The sequence below is a fragment of the Bos indicus x Bos taurus genome, chromosome X (assembly GCF_003369695.1).
Source record: "Bos indicus x Bos taurus breed Angus x Brahman F1 hybrid chromosome X, Bos_hybrid_MaternalHap_v2.0, whole genome shotgun sequence".
NCBI lineage: Eukaryota > Metazoa > Chordata > Mammalia > Artiodactyla > Bovidae > Bos > Bos indicus x Bos taurus.
The window spans coordinates 5,791,299-5,808,568 of NC_040105.1; the positions used below are offsets into that span (position 1 = coordinate 5,791,299).

General features: G+C 45.0%; 1 protein-coding gene across 1 annotated transcript in view; it reads right to left on the reverse strand.

Moving 5' to 3' along the window:
- ANOS1 (anosmin 1) overlaps window positions 1-17,270 on the reverse strand; it is a 211,900-nt gene that overhangs the window by 86,344 nt on the left and 108,286 nt on the right. The window contains exon 3 of the mRNA XM_027533540.1: window positions 4,027-4,089. Coding sequence (XP_027389341.1) covers window positions 4,027-4,089 — 63 coding nt within the window. The remainder of the gene's footprint in view (window positions 1-4,026; window positions 4,090-17,270) is intronic.

Genomic DNA, 17,270 nt, shown 5'->3' on the forward strand with positions numbered 1-17,270 from the left:
AGTCATCCTGGGTTCGGACTCTTAGAAAGGGAAAGCTTAGGTTCTTGACAATATGGAACCTGGATACCTTCTTAACACAAAATGTAATAACCAGGAGGATGGACAGGTCTTCTCAATGAATGTCTAGCCTTGAAAACACTGAAACAGGAATGAGTCCTTCCAAGATTCAGTCTCTTTAAGCAAAAGTCAGACATTTATTAGCACAATAAAACAGGAGAAAAAAAAAAAAAAAACCCACATGAATAAGAACTATCAGAGCAACTAAAGTTGAATATTAAGGCTTGGGCTTTTGGACCATTGGGCTGGGAGCTCTCTACAAAGTTCCTCATGTTAAGTAGCCCTCTTTTCCCCACCTTTCAAGTTTCAACAAACCTTTCTGCCACAGCATATCACAATTTGGACACGCATCCCATTTAAAAAAAAAAAAAATTTTTGCCTGTGCTGGGTCTTTGCCACCTCACAGGCTTGCTTAGTTGCTCCTAGAGGGGCCCAACGTTAGTTGTAGTGGGCAGGCTTCCAGTTTCATTTTAATAAACCAGACGTGGTTCAGAAGCCCCCACGGTTATTTCAGACAGAACAAGATTCATAGAAGCCCACTATCACGTCTGAAATTGCATGGAGAAAGGTTTCAAATGACCTTCAGTTGTATTCCCCGTTTCAGGGATCTGACATAAACCCACTAACCCAGACTCAGGGATGTTAATGGATAATGCGTTTCTCAAGTGAATAGCACATTCTGTTCCTCTAGACTTGACAGCAGCACATTTTCGTTCCTAGAGATGTGTGGTCTGTGTGCAGAATAGAATACAAAATAAAACAGAATGTAGGGCATGCAGAGGTGGTCTCGTGCCCCTGGTCTTTGCATGCATGCATTGGTTTGCTTTACGTTCCACTTCTGATCAGGGTGCTCTGTTCTGCATCTCAAGAGACCTGAATCCCCTCTTTTTACCTGCTTCTGTATTAGACACAAGCTTCCCTGGGTCGGGAAGATCCCCTGGAGAAGGACCTGGCAACCCACTCAGGTATTCGTGGACTGCAGCCCGCCAGGCTCCTGTGCCCATGGAACCACAAGAGGTGGACTTGACTTAGTGACCAAACCGCCAACTCTCAATTAGACAGGGTGCAGAGTGAGCCTCACTGAGTCACAACCTGTCTGATGTCATCACCTCCCGTGTGTGTGTGTGTGTGTGTGTCTGTCTGTGTGTGTGTGTGTACGCTTCTAATCAACACAACACAGCTGAGGTTAAGCACTGTCACTGCTGAGATTATGTTGTGTTACATAAAATTCTGTCTCAGCAAGCTGGAGATCAGGACGCTACTGCCAGTCTTAAGAAAAAAGCTATTTTGTGACCTGCCGCTGAAGGGGGCCACAGGCACCTCCCAGGAGCTCAGAGTGGACCCCAGCCCCATCAATGCGACAGGCCCACGGTCTCACCACTGCAAGGAAATGGATGCTGCCAACGACTGCAATGAGCTGACAGCAAACTTCTCCCACAGTCGAGCCCCCAGATGAGAAGGGACCCCAGCCAATACCTTGACTTCAACCACGACAGATGCTGGGCAGACAGTGCAGTTAAGCTCTACCCAAGCTCCTGACCCAAAGAAATGGTGGGATGAGATACCAGTGCCCATGAACAGAACGTTAGAGTTCTAATTTAAAAAAAAAGTACGCAACAGGCAACAAAAAGTTTATAGCACAGAGAACTGTAGTCAGTATCTTGTAATAACGTATGATGGAAAATAATATGAAAAATAAGGTATGTGTTTAAGTATAACTAAATCATTTGGGAACATGAAAGACTGTAAGTCAAGTATACTTCAATGAAATATATATATTAAAGAAAAAAAAAAACAGCAAGCGAACAAAACAAGATTTGGGTGTGGATTCAGCCACATAAGTTTGAGGGTGATCTGTTATGAGACAAGGGGCATGTAAGATAAACATATATTGTACTGAGGCCTTCTCAGATGGTAAAGAATCCACCTGCCAATGCAGGAGACCTGGGTTCGATCCCTGGGTTGGGAAGATCCCCTGGAGAAGGGAAAGGCTACCCACTCCAGGATTCTGGCCTGGAGAATCCCATGGACTGTATAGTCCATGAGGTCGCAAAGAGTCGGACACGACTGAGCGACTTTCACTTTCACTTTCTGGGCATCTGCAGTGGGTGAGCCCAAGGGCTTGAAAATTTCCAGCCTCCACTCCTGCAAGCTTCATGCACAACTCCGATGACCTTCATGTCAATCAGAAGGTCAGATGGTATTGGGAACGTGGATGTATCTCATGGACCTTAAAACTATAGGGGCTGTTACGATGCCATGTCCACAGGCATGTCTTCAGGACAGAGTCCATGTGCCCTCTGAGGTGAAACTCAGGCAACAGGACCACACTCACATGGTCGGGGGAGGGCTTGGGGGGAGGACCAGACCCACCCCTGTGATCATCTGGAACAGTTCGGAAGTTCTGATCGGCCCTGGTTCCATCTGGAGCAGACCTGCAGCAGGGTCTCCCACTGACACCACCCAGGCACGTCTCTGCTTCCCTCCCCACCCCTCCGCAGTGGTACTCTGGTTCCCATGTGGGCCCAACTCACATCCTCGAGGCCCCTGTGGACTTCTGAGCCTCCTTACACTGAGTGGCCACTGTGTAGTCAGCCTGTCTGCTTCACAGCAGGGCCCCTGGTCTGCCCTGGAGAATTGCTCTTGTTCAGTTGCTAAGTCATGTCTGACTCTTTGGAACCCCATGGACTGCAGCACGCCAGGCTTCCCTGTCCTTCACCATCTCCTGGAGTTTACTCAAACTCATGTCCATTGAGCTGGTGATGCCATCCAGCCATCTGTTGTCCCCTTCTCCTCCCGCTTTCAATCTTCCCCAGCATCTGGGTCTTTTCAAATGAGTCAGCTGTTTGCATCAGGTGGCCAAAGTACTAGAGCTTCAGCAGCACTCCTTCCAATGAATCTTCAGGGCTGATTTCCTTTGGCATGGACTGGTTGGCTCTCCTTGCAGTCCAAGGGACTCTCAAGAGTCTTCTCCCTGTCGTGGAGGATACAGTGCTGCAAAGCAGCACCCTCTTTCTTTGGCACAAGCAGTGACTTCAGACAGCAGTTGCCCAGGACAGGAGAGCTCTGTTATCTAACTGAGAGCACGGGGAAAGGAAGGTGCCTTCTGCACAGGAAGATGTGGGCCAGTCTCAGCCCCGGGCTGCGGCCGGCCCAGAGGAAGATCGAATGGTCTGAGAACCCCGCCACTCATAAAATGCGAGTGAAGTGAAGTGAAGTGAAAGTCGCTCAGTTGTGTCCAACTCTTTGTGACCCCATGGACTGTCCGTGGAATTCTCTAGGCCAGAATACCGGAAAGAGTAGCCTTTCCCTTGTCCAGGGGATCTTGCCCACCCAGGGATCGAATCCAGGTCTCCCGCTACAGGTGGATTCTTTATCAGCTGAGCCACCAGGGAAGCCCATAAAATGCAAGGCTCCTTCCAAAAGGCACAAGCATTCCAACCTCATGCTAAGAGCCACCCAGAGAAGAGTTATCCTGTGAGGTGGAGAGGCTGCCAGAGGCTTGTCATTTTTTTTAATTTATAGTAAAAAACAAAAATAATTTCCCTGCTTAATTAATAATGGAAGCAGTGAGTGGTGAGGCTTTAAGTGCATGCAAAGTCACTTCAGTCGTGTCCAACCATCTGTGACCCCATGGACTGTAGCCCGCCAGGCTCCTCTGTCCATGGGATTCTCCAGCTTAAGAACACTGGAGTGGGTTGCCATTCCCTTCTCCAGGGGATCTTCCCGACCCAGGGATCAAACCCGAGTATCTTAAGTCTCTTGCGTTGGCAGGCGAGGTTCTTGACCAGTAGTGCCAGCTGGGTTTTTAGAAGTCTCAACAATTTTGTTGACTGTGAATGTTTACACACACACACACCCCCCAGAAGTAAACTGAGCCTCCCAGCCCCAGAAGGACACGATGCCCTCCCGAATGCCCGGGGCTCCTTGGTCCACGGCTTGGCCCGTGGCCGCACACACACCCCTTACCTCGCAGAAGCTCTGGCACTGCTGCTTTCGCAGGTCCCAGGACACCTTGCAGGGCTCCAGGCACTGGGAGAGAGAACAGTGAAGACCGATCAGTGGACACAGGTAACAAACAAGGCCCCAAAGGAAAGGTCCCCACTGTGCACGCCCCAGCGTTTCCGAGTGACTCTGGGAGATCCAGCTAAACCTCCCCCCATCCCATCCTGGGAAGCTGATGGGATCCCTTGGAAAAGACCCTGATGCTGGGAAAGATTGAAGGCAGGAGGAGAAGGGGATGACAGAGGATGAGGTGGTTGGATGGCATCAATGGGCATAAGTTTGGGTAAACTCCGGGAGTTGGTGATGGACACGGAGGCCCGGCGTGCTGCAGTCTGTGGGGTCGCAAAGAGTCGGACACGACTAAGCGACTGAACTGAACTGAACTCTTAAATATGATTTATACACATGATTTAATAAATCAAAGATAATAGCCAGGATCCATTGTTCAGCAACAATTTTAATAAGAAATAATAATATTATGGAATAAACAAGGTATATATAGACATAAACGCACTTTGTTATACATATGTAGTACTACTAATATAACTCATAAAATATACATTATCTATATATCAAAATGAGAAAGAGATAACAGTCAGGCCTCATGATTGAAATCAAAATCATACTTCCACATGAATGGATATATGATTCTCAAAATATATTTTAATACAACAGTTAATTATTAACTTATCCATTATTAAATATTCGTTATGTCCGGTTAAGCGCCAGTTATCTAAATGTTGGTATGCTCATGGCTCCCGTAACCTCATGATTATTTCAGAGCTTTCATATATTCAAAACTGCATAAATGAAAGCAAACCACTGACTGTATCAACTGTCAGTCTGTCATAGGACTGCTCCCAACGTGTGATCAGTGACCAGCAACAGGAGCGTCACCTTGCAGGGTATCAGAAATGCAAGCCCACGACCGGCCCCTACACCAACAGGGTCAGATCTCTGGGATCAAAACCCAAGATCCTCTTTCAGCAATTTCGCCTGGAAATCTCGGTGCTGACACTGATCTTTAAAAAGAACTACATTAGTGTGGTAAACGTTTTCCAATACACACATGTATCCAATCTCACACTGTATACCCTAAACTTAAACAATGTTATATATGTCGATTATATCTCAGTAAAGCTGGGGGGGGGGGGGGAAACTGCTACAGGATTTGATGACAACAGTCTCTTTCTTCTTCCGTGTAGACTTCAAGGGGCAAGCTATTTCTTCCGAGAATATTCTACATTTTATATTCTTTAATACTGAATATAAAAGATTCATTCTTGGTTACTTAATGAAAAAAAATGCTAAGCTCATCAATGCTTTTCCAAGACCAGTACAAGCCTGTCCCAAGTTTATTAGTGTCCACCTCTCCCAAGTATGTTAAATGTATTGATTTTTGTCAATATAGCAATTCTAAAAGAATACTATTTTCTAACAGTAATGAAATAATTTAAAAATTTAAATGAAACAGTGTAAACAGTTGTCCACCTTACATACTTTATAAACTCCCTAAAGAGTTAATTTGTTTGCTAAAACGTTAAGTCCAGTGTCTTACCCTCTAAGCTGTCTTCATTCTTTTCAGGACTGTGGCTCCTAGCCAAAAAAGTTGGTGCTTAGCCATTTAATAAATATGTTTAGCCCAACTCCTTCTCAAGACTACTCAAAATGAATCGATGGCACTCTTTAAAAATAACCTGCAATTTTTTTTTTTCATCTGAAAAAGTGTCATATGACCAAGAAGGACCACTCCACAAGACCTGGGGATTTCTCCCAGACATAAGCTGAGCTTCTGACAAGTTAAGTCTCCATCATTTCATTCGGGAAACATCCAACAAGCATCCGTTCCATATAAAAACTGTTCAATGCAATGTGGCTAAAAAATATATCGCAAAATAATTGTGTGAATCTTTCTGTCATTGCTGAACGTGTAAATTAGGAAAACAAGGTATTATATGTACACATGTGCATTTTGACAACTATAGACAGCAGTGTATTAAAAAGTCAGTCCTCTGTGATGTCCATAGTACCAAATAACCATAATCCTGACAACCTGTGGAAAAAATACCTTATAGAACACAGACGTCATTTACAAAAAGAGGCATATGTCTGAAACACTAATGCCAGAGATACATGTGTAAAATGTGTTAGTCGCTCAGTCGTGTCCGACTCTGTGCGACCCCGTGGACTGTAGCCCATCAGGCTCCTTTGTCCGCGGGATTCTCCAGGCAAGAATACTGGAGTGGGTTGCCATTTCCTTCTCCAAAAAGGTTGATGAAAGTGTGTAAAACCAAGAAACTACATTTATCTTCTTGTTAATCCACAATCTCCATCTGTCAAATCTAGCATTAGTGTATGCAATTTAAAGTTCTATTTTAATTGCATGCTTGCTTCTTTTCCAATCACCACTAATCAGAAGCATTTAAATAAACACATCAACATATTATTAATGACAGGCAACACTGTCTTTTAGTAATCTTCCCTGTAGATGGTAAACAATCTGCCTGCCATGCAGGAGACTGGATTCGATCCCTGGGTCAGGAAGATCCCCTGGAGAAGGGAATGGTAACCCACTCTAGTATTCTTGCCTGGAGACTCCCATAGACAGAGGAGCCTAGTGGGCTATAGCCTGTGGGGTTGCAAAGAGTTGGACACGACTGAGCAACTAACGCTACGGCTACTACTGTGAAAATTACAAGACCAACCTAGATGTAAACATTTGAGTAAACCTTTGCAGGATGAGTTTGCCAAAGCTCTATTTCTTTATGATGCTACCGGCCAGGTAAAATGATTTCAACAAAAGCCAAAGATTTAAAAAAAGGCAGCCATTTCTCTCACACTTCAAACAAGAGTAGAACACTTCCTATTTCTCCAAGCAATAAAAAGTTTGCCAAAAAAGGTAGCCCCCAAAACTCTCTTCCATGTGTGAAGGGAATTGTTGTTCAGTCATTAAATCATGTCTGACTCTTTGCTACCCCATGGACTGCAGCACGCAGTGAAGGGAACAGAAGACAGATAATCCTACAGACAGCCAACTGCAGCTTTAAGTGCCCGGATCACATACTGCCTCAAGCTAAAAATCAATCAATGAATAACAGCAATCAAAATGAATGTTCTAACCAGTGTTTCAGGCTTTCAAGTTTTAGGATGATCAACTGTTCGAAATCACTTTCTCCTAGGCTACTGATTCACTCAGTGAAGAGAAACTTCAAATTTCAGAGAAACCAACAAACAAAAAAGCTGAGTGAGCTAATCACATTGATTGTCATTTGGAATGGAGCTATTGATTTCTGTTTTTACTTAATCTAGAAAGATACCCAGTAGTCGTGTATGGATGTAAAAGTTGGACTATAAAGAAAGCTGAGAGCCAAAGAATTGATGCTTTTGAACTGTGGTGTTAGAGAAGACTCTTGAGAGTCCCTTGGACTGCAAAAATATCCAACCAGTCCATCCCAAAGGAAATGAGTCCTGAATATTCATTGGAAGGACTGATGCTGAAGCTGAAACTTCAACACTTTGGCCACCTGATGCAAAGAACTGACTCATTTGAAAAGACCCTGACGCTGGGAAAGATTGAAGGCAGGAGGAGAAGGGGATGACAGAGGATGAGATGGTTGGATGGCATCACTGACTCAATGGACATGAGTTTGAGTAAATTCCGGGAGTTAGTGATGGACAAGAAGACCTGTTGTGCTGAGGTCCATGGGGTTGCAAAGAGTCAGACATGACTGATTGAACTGAACTGAACTAGAAAGATATGGTCACAATATCGCTTTCTCAGATGATAATTATACATTACATTACTATTTTAAGATAAACAGTAATACAAGACATACTCATATAATATCCCCCTCATGGAACAGTGAGCAATGAGACTCTGTGACATTTATTACATTTACTACTCTACTCTCAGCATTGGGTAGCAGCTCAATAAACTGACAAACGGAAATGTTGAATAAATGCATTGATAAATTGAAATGCTCTCATAATCAGCACTTAGGGTTGGGACACCCAAATGTCAATACTTCCAGGGACCAGGCTCACAGTGAGTAAGAGTCAAGGGGGTCCATTGTGGACAACTGGAGGTGACAAAAAGGATGGTCACTGGCGAGGTGAGTCAATTATCTAGGAAACAGCTGCTCTTCCCTGCCTTCTGGTCATTTTCCAGAATTGCCTCACACTCAAACTCTATACAGAAGCCACCAATGGAGAATTTACGTAAACCCTTCCAACTTTTAAATATATTGTACGACACAGTACAGGCTTCCCGGGGGGCTCAGATGGTAACGAATCTGTCTCCAATGTGGGAGACCGGGGTTCGATCCCTGGATTGGGAAGATCCCCTGGAGAAAGGAACGGCAACCCACTCCAGTATTCTTGCCTCGAGAATCCCATGGTCAGAAGAGCCTGGTGGGCTACAGTCCATGGGGTCACAAACAGTTGGACATGACTGAGTGATTAACACACACACACAACACTGTACAAGTCTCTTTACTGGAATTTATTTGTAAGATACTAGACAAATTATGGAATTTCTGTGGAAGGAATGATGCTAAAGCTGAAACTCCAGTACTTTGGCCACCTCATGCGAAGAGTTGACTCATTGGAAAAGACTCTGATGCTGGGAGGGATTGGGGGCAGGAGGAGAAGGGGACGACAGAGGATGAGATGGCTGGATGGCATCACCGACTCAATGGACGTGAGTCTGAGTGAACTCCAGGAGTTGGTGATGGACACGGAGGCCTGGCGTGCTGCAATTTATTGGGTCGCAAAGAGTTAGACACGACTGAGTGACTGAACTGACTGACTGACTGAAATGAGAGTGATTCCCAGGGTGGGGGGTTACTAACACACACACACACATACACATACACAAATACACACGCTATACAGGTCTCTCTACTGGAATTTATTTCTAAGAAACTAGACAAATTATTTTCATTGCTCTAAGTATGTGGTTCTGAAATGGCAGAAACTGAAGAGGAACTAAAAAGCCTCTTGATGAAAGTGAAAGAGGAGAGTGAAAAAGTTGGCTTAAAGCTCAACATTCAGAAAACGAAGATCATGGCATCTAGTCCCATCACTTCATGGGAAATAGATGGGAAAACAGTGGAAACAGTTTCAGACTTTATTTTTCTGGGCTCCAAAATCACTGCAGATGATGACTGCAGCCATGAAATTAAAAGACACTTACTGTTTGGAAGGAAAGTTATGACCAACCTAGATAGCATATTCAAAAGCAGAGACATTACTTTGCCAACAAAGGTCCGTCTAGTCAAGGCTATGGTTTTTCCTGTGGTCATGTATGGATGTGAGAGTTGGGCTGTGAAGAAAGCTGAGTGCCGAAGAATTGATGCTTTTGAACTGTGGTGTTGGAGAAGACTCTTGAGAGTCCCTTGGACTGCAAGGAGATCCAACCAGTCCATTCTAAAGGAGATAAGCCCTAAGTGTTCTTTGGAAGGACTGATGCTAAAGCTGAAACTCCAATACTTTGGCCACCTCATGTGAAGAGTTGACTCATTGGAAAAGACTCTGATGCTGGGAGGGATTGGGGGCAGGAGGAGAAGGGGACGACAGAGGATGAGATGGCTGGATGGCATCACCAACTCGATGGACGTGAGTCTGAGTGAACTCCGGGAGTTGGTGATGGACAGGGAGGCCTGGAGTGCTGCGATTCATGGGGTCACAAAGAGTTGGACACGACTGAGTGACTGAACTGACTGACTGAAATGGGAGTGATTTTGCATTCCCGGGGTATGGGGTTACTAACACACACACACACACACACACATACACAAATACACACACTGTACAGGTCTCTTTACTGTAATTTATTTATAAGATACTAGACAAACCATTTTCACTGCTCTAAGTATGTGCTTCTGAAATGGGAGGGACTTTGCATTCCTGGTGTGTGTGGGGGGGTGCATTTGGCACTCTGGAGTCATTTTATTTGTTTTGATTAACAGGAGAGGTGCTGACTTATTGTGGGTGAGGCTATGAATACTGGTTAAACATCGTACAATATCCGGATAGCACTCTCGTGATAAACTTATCCAGCTGCAGATGTTAACAGTGTCGAGACTGAGAATTTCTGAACATGCCAAGTGACCATGGTAATCGATTTGGTCCTGAGAAACAACCTTCCCAGGATGGAGGATAAAATGCTACTTGGGACTCTGACCTCTAATCATGGAACTGGCCACATTCATCCTACCAAGTCATGGTTTTGAAGATCTGAGGTCACTGATACAACTAGTCAATAATTATTCAATCTAACCCAGAGTACCTGGGTTTACATTCAAAGAGAAGAAAAAGTGTTAGCTACTCAGTCATGTCTGACTCTGCAACTGCATCTTCTGTAGCTGGCCAGGCTCCTCTGTCCATGGAATCCTGCAAGCAAGAATACTGGAGTGGGTTGCCATTTCCTTCTCCAGGGAATCTTCCTAACCCAGGGATCGAACTTGGGTATCCCATATTACAGGCAGATTCTTTACCATCTAAGCCACCAGGGAAGCCCTTACATTCCAAACATCTGGTCAACCAGCAAATTCTGCCCAGTTAACGCTTTCAATATCCTATGAATTGCTTCCAGTGAAGCTAGTTGCTTTTCCATTCCCTAAACACCAAATCCTTTCTAACCCAACTTTTATCATGATATGTCTTCCTAAAGTGCTTACCTGGTGGCTCAGTGGATAAAAACTCTGCCTGCAATGCAAAAGACCACGTGCAGTGCGGAAGACCCAGGTTCAATCCATGGATTGGGAAGATCCCGTGGGGAAGGAAATGGCAACCCACTCCTGGAGAATTCTGGCCTGGAGAATCCCATGGACGGAGGAGCCTGTTGCGCTACAGTCCATGGGGTCACAAGGATCAGACACGAATGAGTGACTAAACCAACCTGTCTTCCTTACAGACTAGCTATGCTGTTCTTCTCCACTCAGACCAAACCATCTACTTTTGGCCACTGCTGTGCACAAAGCACAAACTGATTTCCCCTCTGTGCAACCAGGTAGGATTTAGAATTTCCCCCAAGAATGCTCATATTGCTGACAGACTGGTGGGAGTCTATGACTTGTACTGAAGTTATAGTATCTCCAAGTCCTGGTGAGGGGGGAACATGTCTGCTAACCCTTTTATAACCCTTCCCAAGGCATGTGGGACAGAGCATGCCCTCAGAGAATACCATCTATGAAGGAGCCATGGGCATCATGGAAAGCAAAGTCTTGGTCTAAGGCTAACTTGACCATGTGTCTACCCTGCAACTGATAAAATCACATGAACTATTCAGTTTCAGCTTGCTAATTCAGCTGCTTCATGGATCACAGCCTTGTCGTGGCAAAGGGGCTTGTGTAACTCAATGAAGCTATGAGCCATGTCATGCAGTTCGCCAAAGATGAACAGGTCAAAGTGAAGAGTTCTGACAAAATGTGGTCCAGTGGAGAAGGACGTGGCACCCGACTCCAGTATTCTTGCCTGGAAAAACCCAATGGACAGAATAAAAAGGCAAAAAGACATGCCAACACTGGAAGATGAGCCCCCCGTCTCTGCCCCCGCCAGGTGGGAGGGTGTCCAATATGCTACTGGGGAAGAGCGTATTAAAAAGCAGAAACATCACTTTGCAGACAAAGGTCTGTAGAGTCAAAGGTATGGTTTTCCCAACAGTCATATACAGATGTGACAGTTGGACCATAAAGAAGGCTGAGTGCCAAAGACTTGATGCTTTTGAACCATGATGTTGGAGAAGACTCTTGAGAGTCCCTTGGACTGCAAGGAGATCCAACCAGTCCATTTTAAAGGAAATCGACCCTGAATATTCACTGGAAGGACTGATGCTGAAACTGAAGCCCCAATACTTTGGCCACCTGATGCAAAGAGGTGAGTCAGTGGAAAATACCCTGACGCTGGGAAAGACTGAGGGCAGGAGAAGTGTGGTGGGGAGGGGCGGGGGGTTGGGTAACAAAGGATGAGATGGTTGGATGGCATCACAGACTCAATGAACAAAAACCTGCACGAACTCTGAGAAACAGTGGAGGACAGGGAAGCTAGGCATGCTGCAGTCCAGGGGTCCCACAGACCCAGATATGACTTCACAGCTGAACAACAACAAGAATGCTAATTAAAATATGAGAACACAGTCATCCACGTTAACTTGCTACAGTCTTGCTGAATGAGAGTGTCCCCAGATCTTTATAGACTTATGGAGCATGTTTAAAATGATTGGTTCAGTGGAGCCTCATGACAATGAATTGATGGAGGTAACAGTAAGTACTACGATTCTATTTTAGAGAGAGGAAACTTCTTTTTGTAGAGGCTGAGGAAAGAAAGCAAGTAAAGATAGTTGAGACTGTGGAAACTGGTGTTTGGAGGCACACTTTGGCCCACTCAAAGGGATGTTATTTCCACTATAAAGCCCTGCCCTATTTCTGCCATGAGCTAGAAGGGCTTAATGAGATGATATATTTGAAAGGGATTTACTCTGCAAATCTATGAGATTACTAATTTATTATGATCCCAAGGAGGATTCACTTCCAGAATGCTCTAGGTGCTACAAATTGCAAAGATTTTATGTACACCACAGATAAAGAGATCCACCTCTTCAGAGCCAAAGTACTGACAAAGAGAAAAATGATTGATATTGCTTTGGTGAACCTCCATCTTTGCTTTGGTGAACCTCCATCTTCACAGTATTTAGCACAAAATCCCATACCTTACATTCAACACAAAACTTTCTCAAACGTACAGCAAAGGAAATTATACTACCTAAATAGCAGTCACAAAAAATTTCTGAGGCAAAAGCGTTCCAATGAAATTCAAATTTTCATACACACCCCATTCTCAAGGAAATAGAACCCATAATTACATTATGTTAAATAGATAGATGGCTTCCCAGCTGGCACTAGTGGTAAAGAATCCACCTGCCGATGCAGGAGACACAAGAGACGCAGGTACAGTCCCTGGGTCGGGAAGATCCCCTGGAGGAGGAAATGGCAACCGACTCCAGTACGCTTGGCTGGGAAATCGCGTAGACACAGGAGCCTGAAGGGCTACAGTCCATGGGGTTGCAAAGAGTCAGACACGACTGAGTGACTGAGCACAAATAGATACGACCCTTGTAAAAATAAAGCAGCAGCATTCTATACATTTCAACCTGTTCAAACTAACATCTGCTAAATCAACAAATATGGATTCATGCTTCCTATGGTCTAACTGCTCATCTACTCAGTATGGTGGGGGTAAATATGGTTGAAATTTGTCTTTCCCTGAGGCAGTCTGTAACCTCCATGGGAGAAAAGCCTACAGCGACAAATTATGATGCTTTTGAACTGTGGTGCTGGAGAAGACTCTTGAGAGTCCCTTGGAATGCAAGGCAGATCCAACCAGTCCATCCTAAAGGAAATCAGTCCTGAATGTTCACTGGAAGGACAGATGCCGAACCTGAAACTCCAATCCTTTGGCCACCTGATACAAAGAGCTGACTCATTGGAAAAGACTCTGATGGTGGGAAAGACCGAAGGCAGGAGAAGGGGATGACAGAGGATGAGACAGTTGGGTGGCATCACCGACTCAATGGACATAAGTTTGAGCAAGTTCTGGGATTTGGTGATGGACAGGGAGGCCTGGCGTGCTGCAGTCCATGGGGTTGCAAAGAAGTGGACACGAATGAGTGACTGAACAACAATAACAATAGCAGCAATGTGTACAATAAATGATGGAAGAAGAACCCGTGAGAAGCCAAAGAAGTGGTATGTTGTTCCATATGTGATAAATGGAGAAGGTTTCACAGAATGAAGAGCACATGAATCAGCTTAGAAGGATGAGGACAATCTGATCCCTGGTAAACAGGTTTGGGGCCTGAACAGGACTGTAAATATGTGGAGTATGAAAGCTAAAACAGAGAAGATGCCATAAAACACACAGCTAGAAAGATGGCCCTTGGAATTCAACTAGAGCCATTGACAATCTTACTGGGTTGGCCAAAACATTTGCTCAGGGTTTGCCATGAGATGTTACGGAAAAATCTAAAAGAACTTTTTGGCCAACCCAACAGAGCAGAGTTGCTTGCCCCAGTTTGTGCTTAAAATGAGTGTTAGAATGGGAGGTGGAGTAGGGAGGTGAGATACACAGGAAACCAAACCAGAGCAAAAATTATTATAGTGCCTCCCAAACATTCTCCCTGACCACTTGTAGTGTCGACATGCCGTTTGGATGGCAGACGACACTGAGCGAAAGGCAGAGAAAAGTCAACCTGCGAACGGCAAAGTCGGAGAAGTGAGAATGGCAGAGGCACCTAACTTGCTAATCTCCACCTGAAAGGAGCTGAGGGTGCCCCTAAGACAAAGGGTGCAGGAGGAAGATACACAGAGAAAGGGCTGGAAGTCAACATTTAACACGATGAGTCCGAGGTCTTGAGTGGATATACAGGGACGGTTGCCCACTGCACCGCACAATTGTGGATCTGCAGTTCTGCAGAAAGGGTAAAGCGAGTGAGGAGCATTTACAGCATATGTTTTTCTTTCTTCATCATTCATTTTTTTTTCATAAACATATGCTGCATTCCATTACCACTTTGTCATGCAAAGCGATGGTTCTGCTTAATTTATAAACTGAACACACACACACACACACACAATCTTCAAGTTCTTCACAGTCTAGAAAGGCAAACAACTCACTTAGAAGCGAAAATCTAAGATTCACATCAAAAGGAAGTAGAGGAAACGTGAATACGGTGTGTAAAGGATTTGGGGAGCTGTGATACGTGAGCGCTAGAATGACGACACTGGAGGTCTCAGGGTTCGGCAGAGCGTTCTTGTGTGATCTATCTTGTCCCCTCTTTTTCTTAAATTAATGTTTACTGGAGTATAGAATGCTTTACAATATTGTCTTAGGGTCTGCCGTACGGTAGAGCTGGAGAAGGCAATGGCAACCCACTCCAGTATTCTTGCCTGGAGAATCTCATGGACAGAGGAGCCTGGTGAGCCACAGTCCATTGGCTCGCAAAGAGTCAGACACGACTGAAGCGACTGAACACGCACCCACGTACGGGAGAGTGAGTCAGCTATACGTGTATGTATATCCTCTCTGTTTTGGATTTCCTTCCCATTCAAGTCACCAAAGAACACTGAGCAGAGTTCCCTGACCTATACAGTAGATTCTCATTGAAGGTGAAGTCGCTCAGTCATGTCCAACTCTTTGCGACCCCATGGACTGGGGCCTACCAGGCTCCTCCGTCCATGGGATTTCCCAGGCAAGAGTACTGGAGTGGGTCGCCATTGCCTTCTCCGAGTTAGATTCTCATTAGTCATCTATTTCATACACAGTAGTATGTATATGTGAGGCTCAGTCTCCCCATCCACCCCATTTCCTTTCCCCCACTTTGGTGTCCAAAATATCTGTGTGTCTATTTCTGCTTTGCAAAAAAGTTCATCCGTATCCTTTTTCTAGATTCCACATATAAGCAACATTATTCAATATTTATTTTTCTCTGACTTCCTTCACTCTGGAGAAGGAAATGGCAACCCACTCCAGTACTCTTGCCTAGAAAATCCCATGGACAGAGGAGCCTGGTGTCCATGTGGTAGCAAAGAGTCGGACACAACTGAGTGACTTCACTTTCACTTTCCTTCACTCTGGATGAGTCTCTAGGTCCAGCCACATCTCTGTAAATGGCACAATTTCATTCCTTTTCGTGGCTGGGTAGTTACCACTTTTCTTTATCCATTACTGTGTCCATGGACATTTAGGTTAATTCATGTCTTGGTTACTGTCAACAGTGCTGCTATGAACCCTGGGGTACTTGTATCTTTGTGAATTATGGTTTTCTCCAGATATATGCCCAAGGGTCAGGTCATATGGTAGTTCTTTGTTTAGCTGTTTAAGGAATCTCCATATGGTTTTCGACAGTGGTGGCACCAATTTTCATTCCCACCAACAGTTCAAGAGGGCTGCCTTTTCTCCACACCCTCCCCAGCATTTACTGTTTAAAGATTTTTTTTGATGATGGCTATTCTGACTGGTGTGAGGTCAGAATATAGTTCTATGTGCATTATAGTTTTGATTTGCATTTCTCTAATAATGAGTTACCTGAGCATCTTTTCACCTGTTTGTCCCCTCTTTTTGTATTAGTGCGTGGGGAGACTGACACAGGAGGATACATGAAAAAGAAGAGACTAGAAGGCAATGGCACCCCACTCCAGTACTCTTGCCTGGAAAATCCCATGAACAGAGGAGCCTGGTGTGCTGCAGTCCATGGGGTCGCTAGGAGTTGGACACGACTGAGCGACTTCACTTTCACTTTTCACTTTCATGCATTGGAGAAGGAAATGGCAACCCACTTCAGTGTTCTTGCCTGGAGAATCCCAGACCGGGGGAGCCTGGTGGGCTGCTGTCTATGGGGTCACACAGAGTTGGACACGACTGACGCAACTTTGCAGCAGCAGCAGCAGCAGAACATATTAGTAGGCAAAAAGAAAGGACCCGACGGAGGCAGTCTGACTGAAGGGCTAGGAGAAACAGAAAGTACTCATCAGAGAATGCTCCAGGGGTTACAACATGGAAATCCAGAATTTTAGAGAGGCAAGAATCTCCGGTGGCATCGAAACCAACCCTGCCTCTTGCAGATTTGGGAACTAACACGTGTTTACAGGAGCAATGGCCGGGTAGCGGGATTTATGTTCACGGCTCCATCTGTGATTGGACACAAACCATTCAATTCACCGCTGAGCTTAGCGGATGTGAGAATCCGGATGCAGAGGCACACAACAACGGTCATGAGAAGCACACTGTGTCCACAGCTTTCCGATAAGGTGGGAAAGTGCTGATGACCAGACGTGTGTGCCCTTCTAGGTGCGACTCTTGTGACTAAGCTCGAGAGATCATGAGTGGAAAGGTAACACAAAGTGAAGCACCCAGAGATGGATGGTTCCAGGCAGGTCTGAGGTTTCTGATACATAAAAGAGTAATACTCACCGTGGCCCTCCAGGTTCATCTTGCCCACAGAATTCTCCAGGCAAGAATACTGGTATGGGTTGCCATTTTCTCCTCCAGGGGATCTTCCCAACCCAGGGATCTAACCTGTGTCTCCTGCATTGCAAGTGTATTCTTTATCATCTGAGCCACTGGGGAACCCTCCCCGCTACCCCCACAAAAGAGTAATATTTGCCTCAGAAGATACTTTCTAAAAAAAAATTCATACAGACAACATTTTT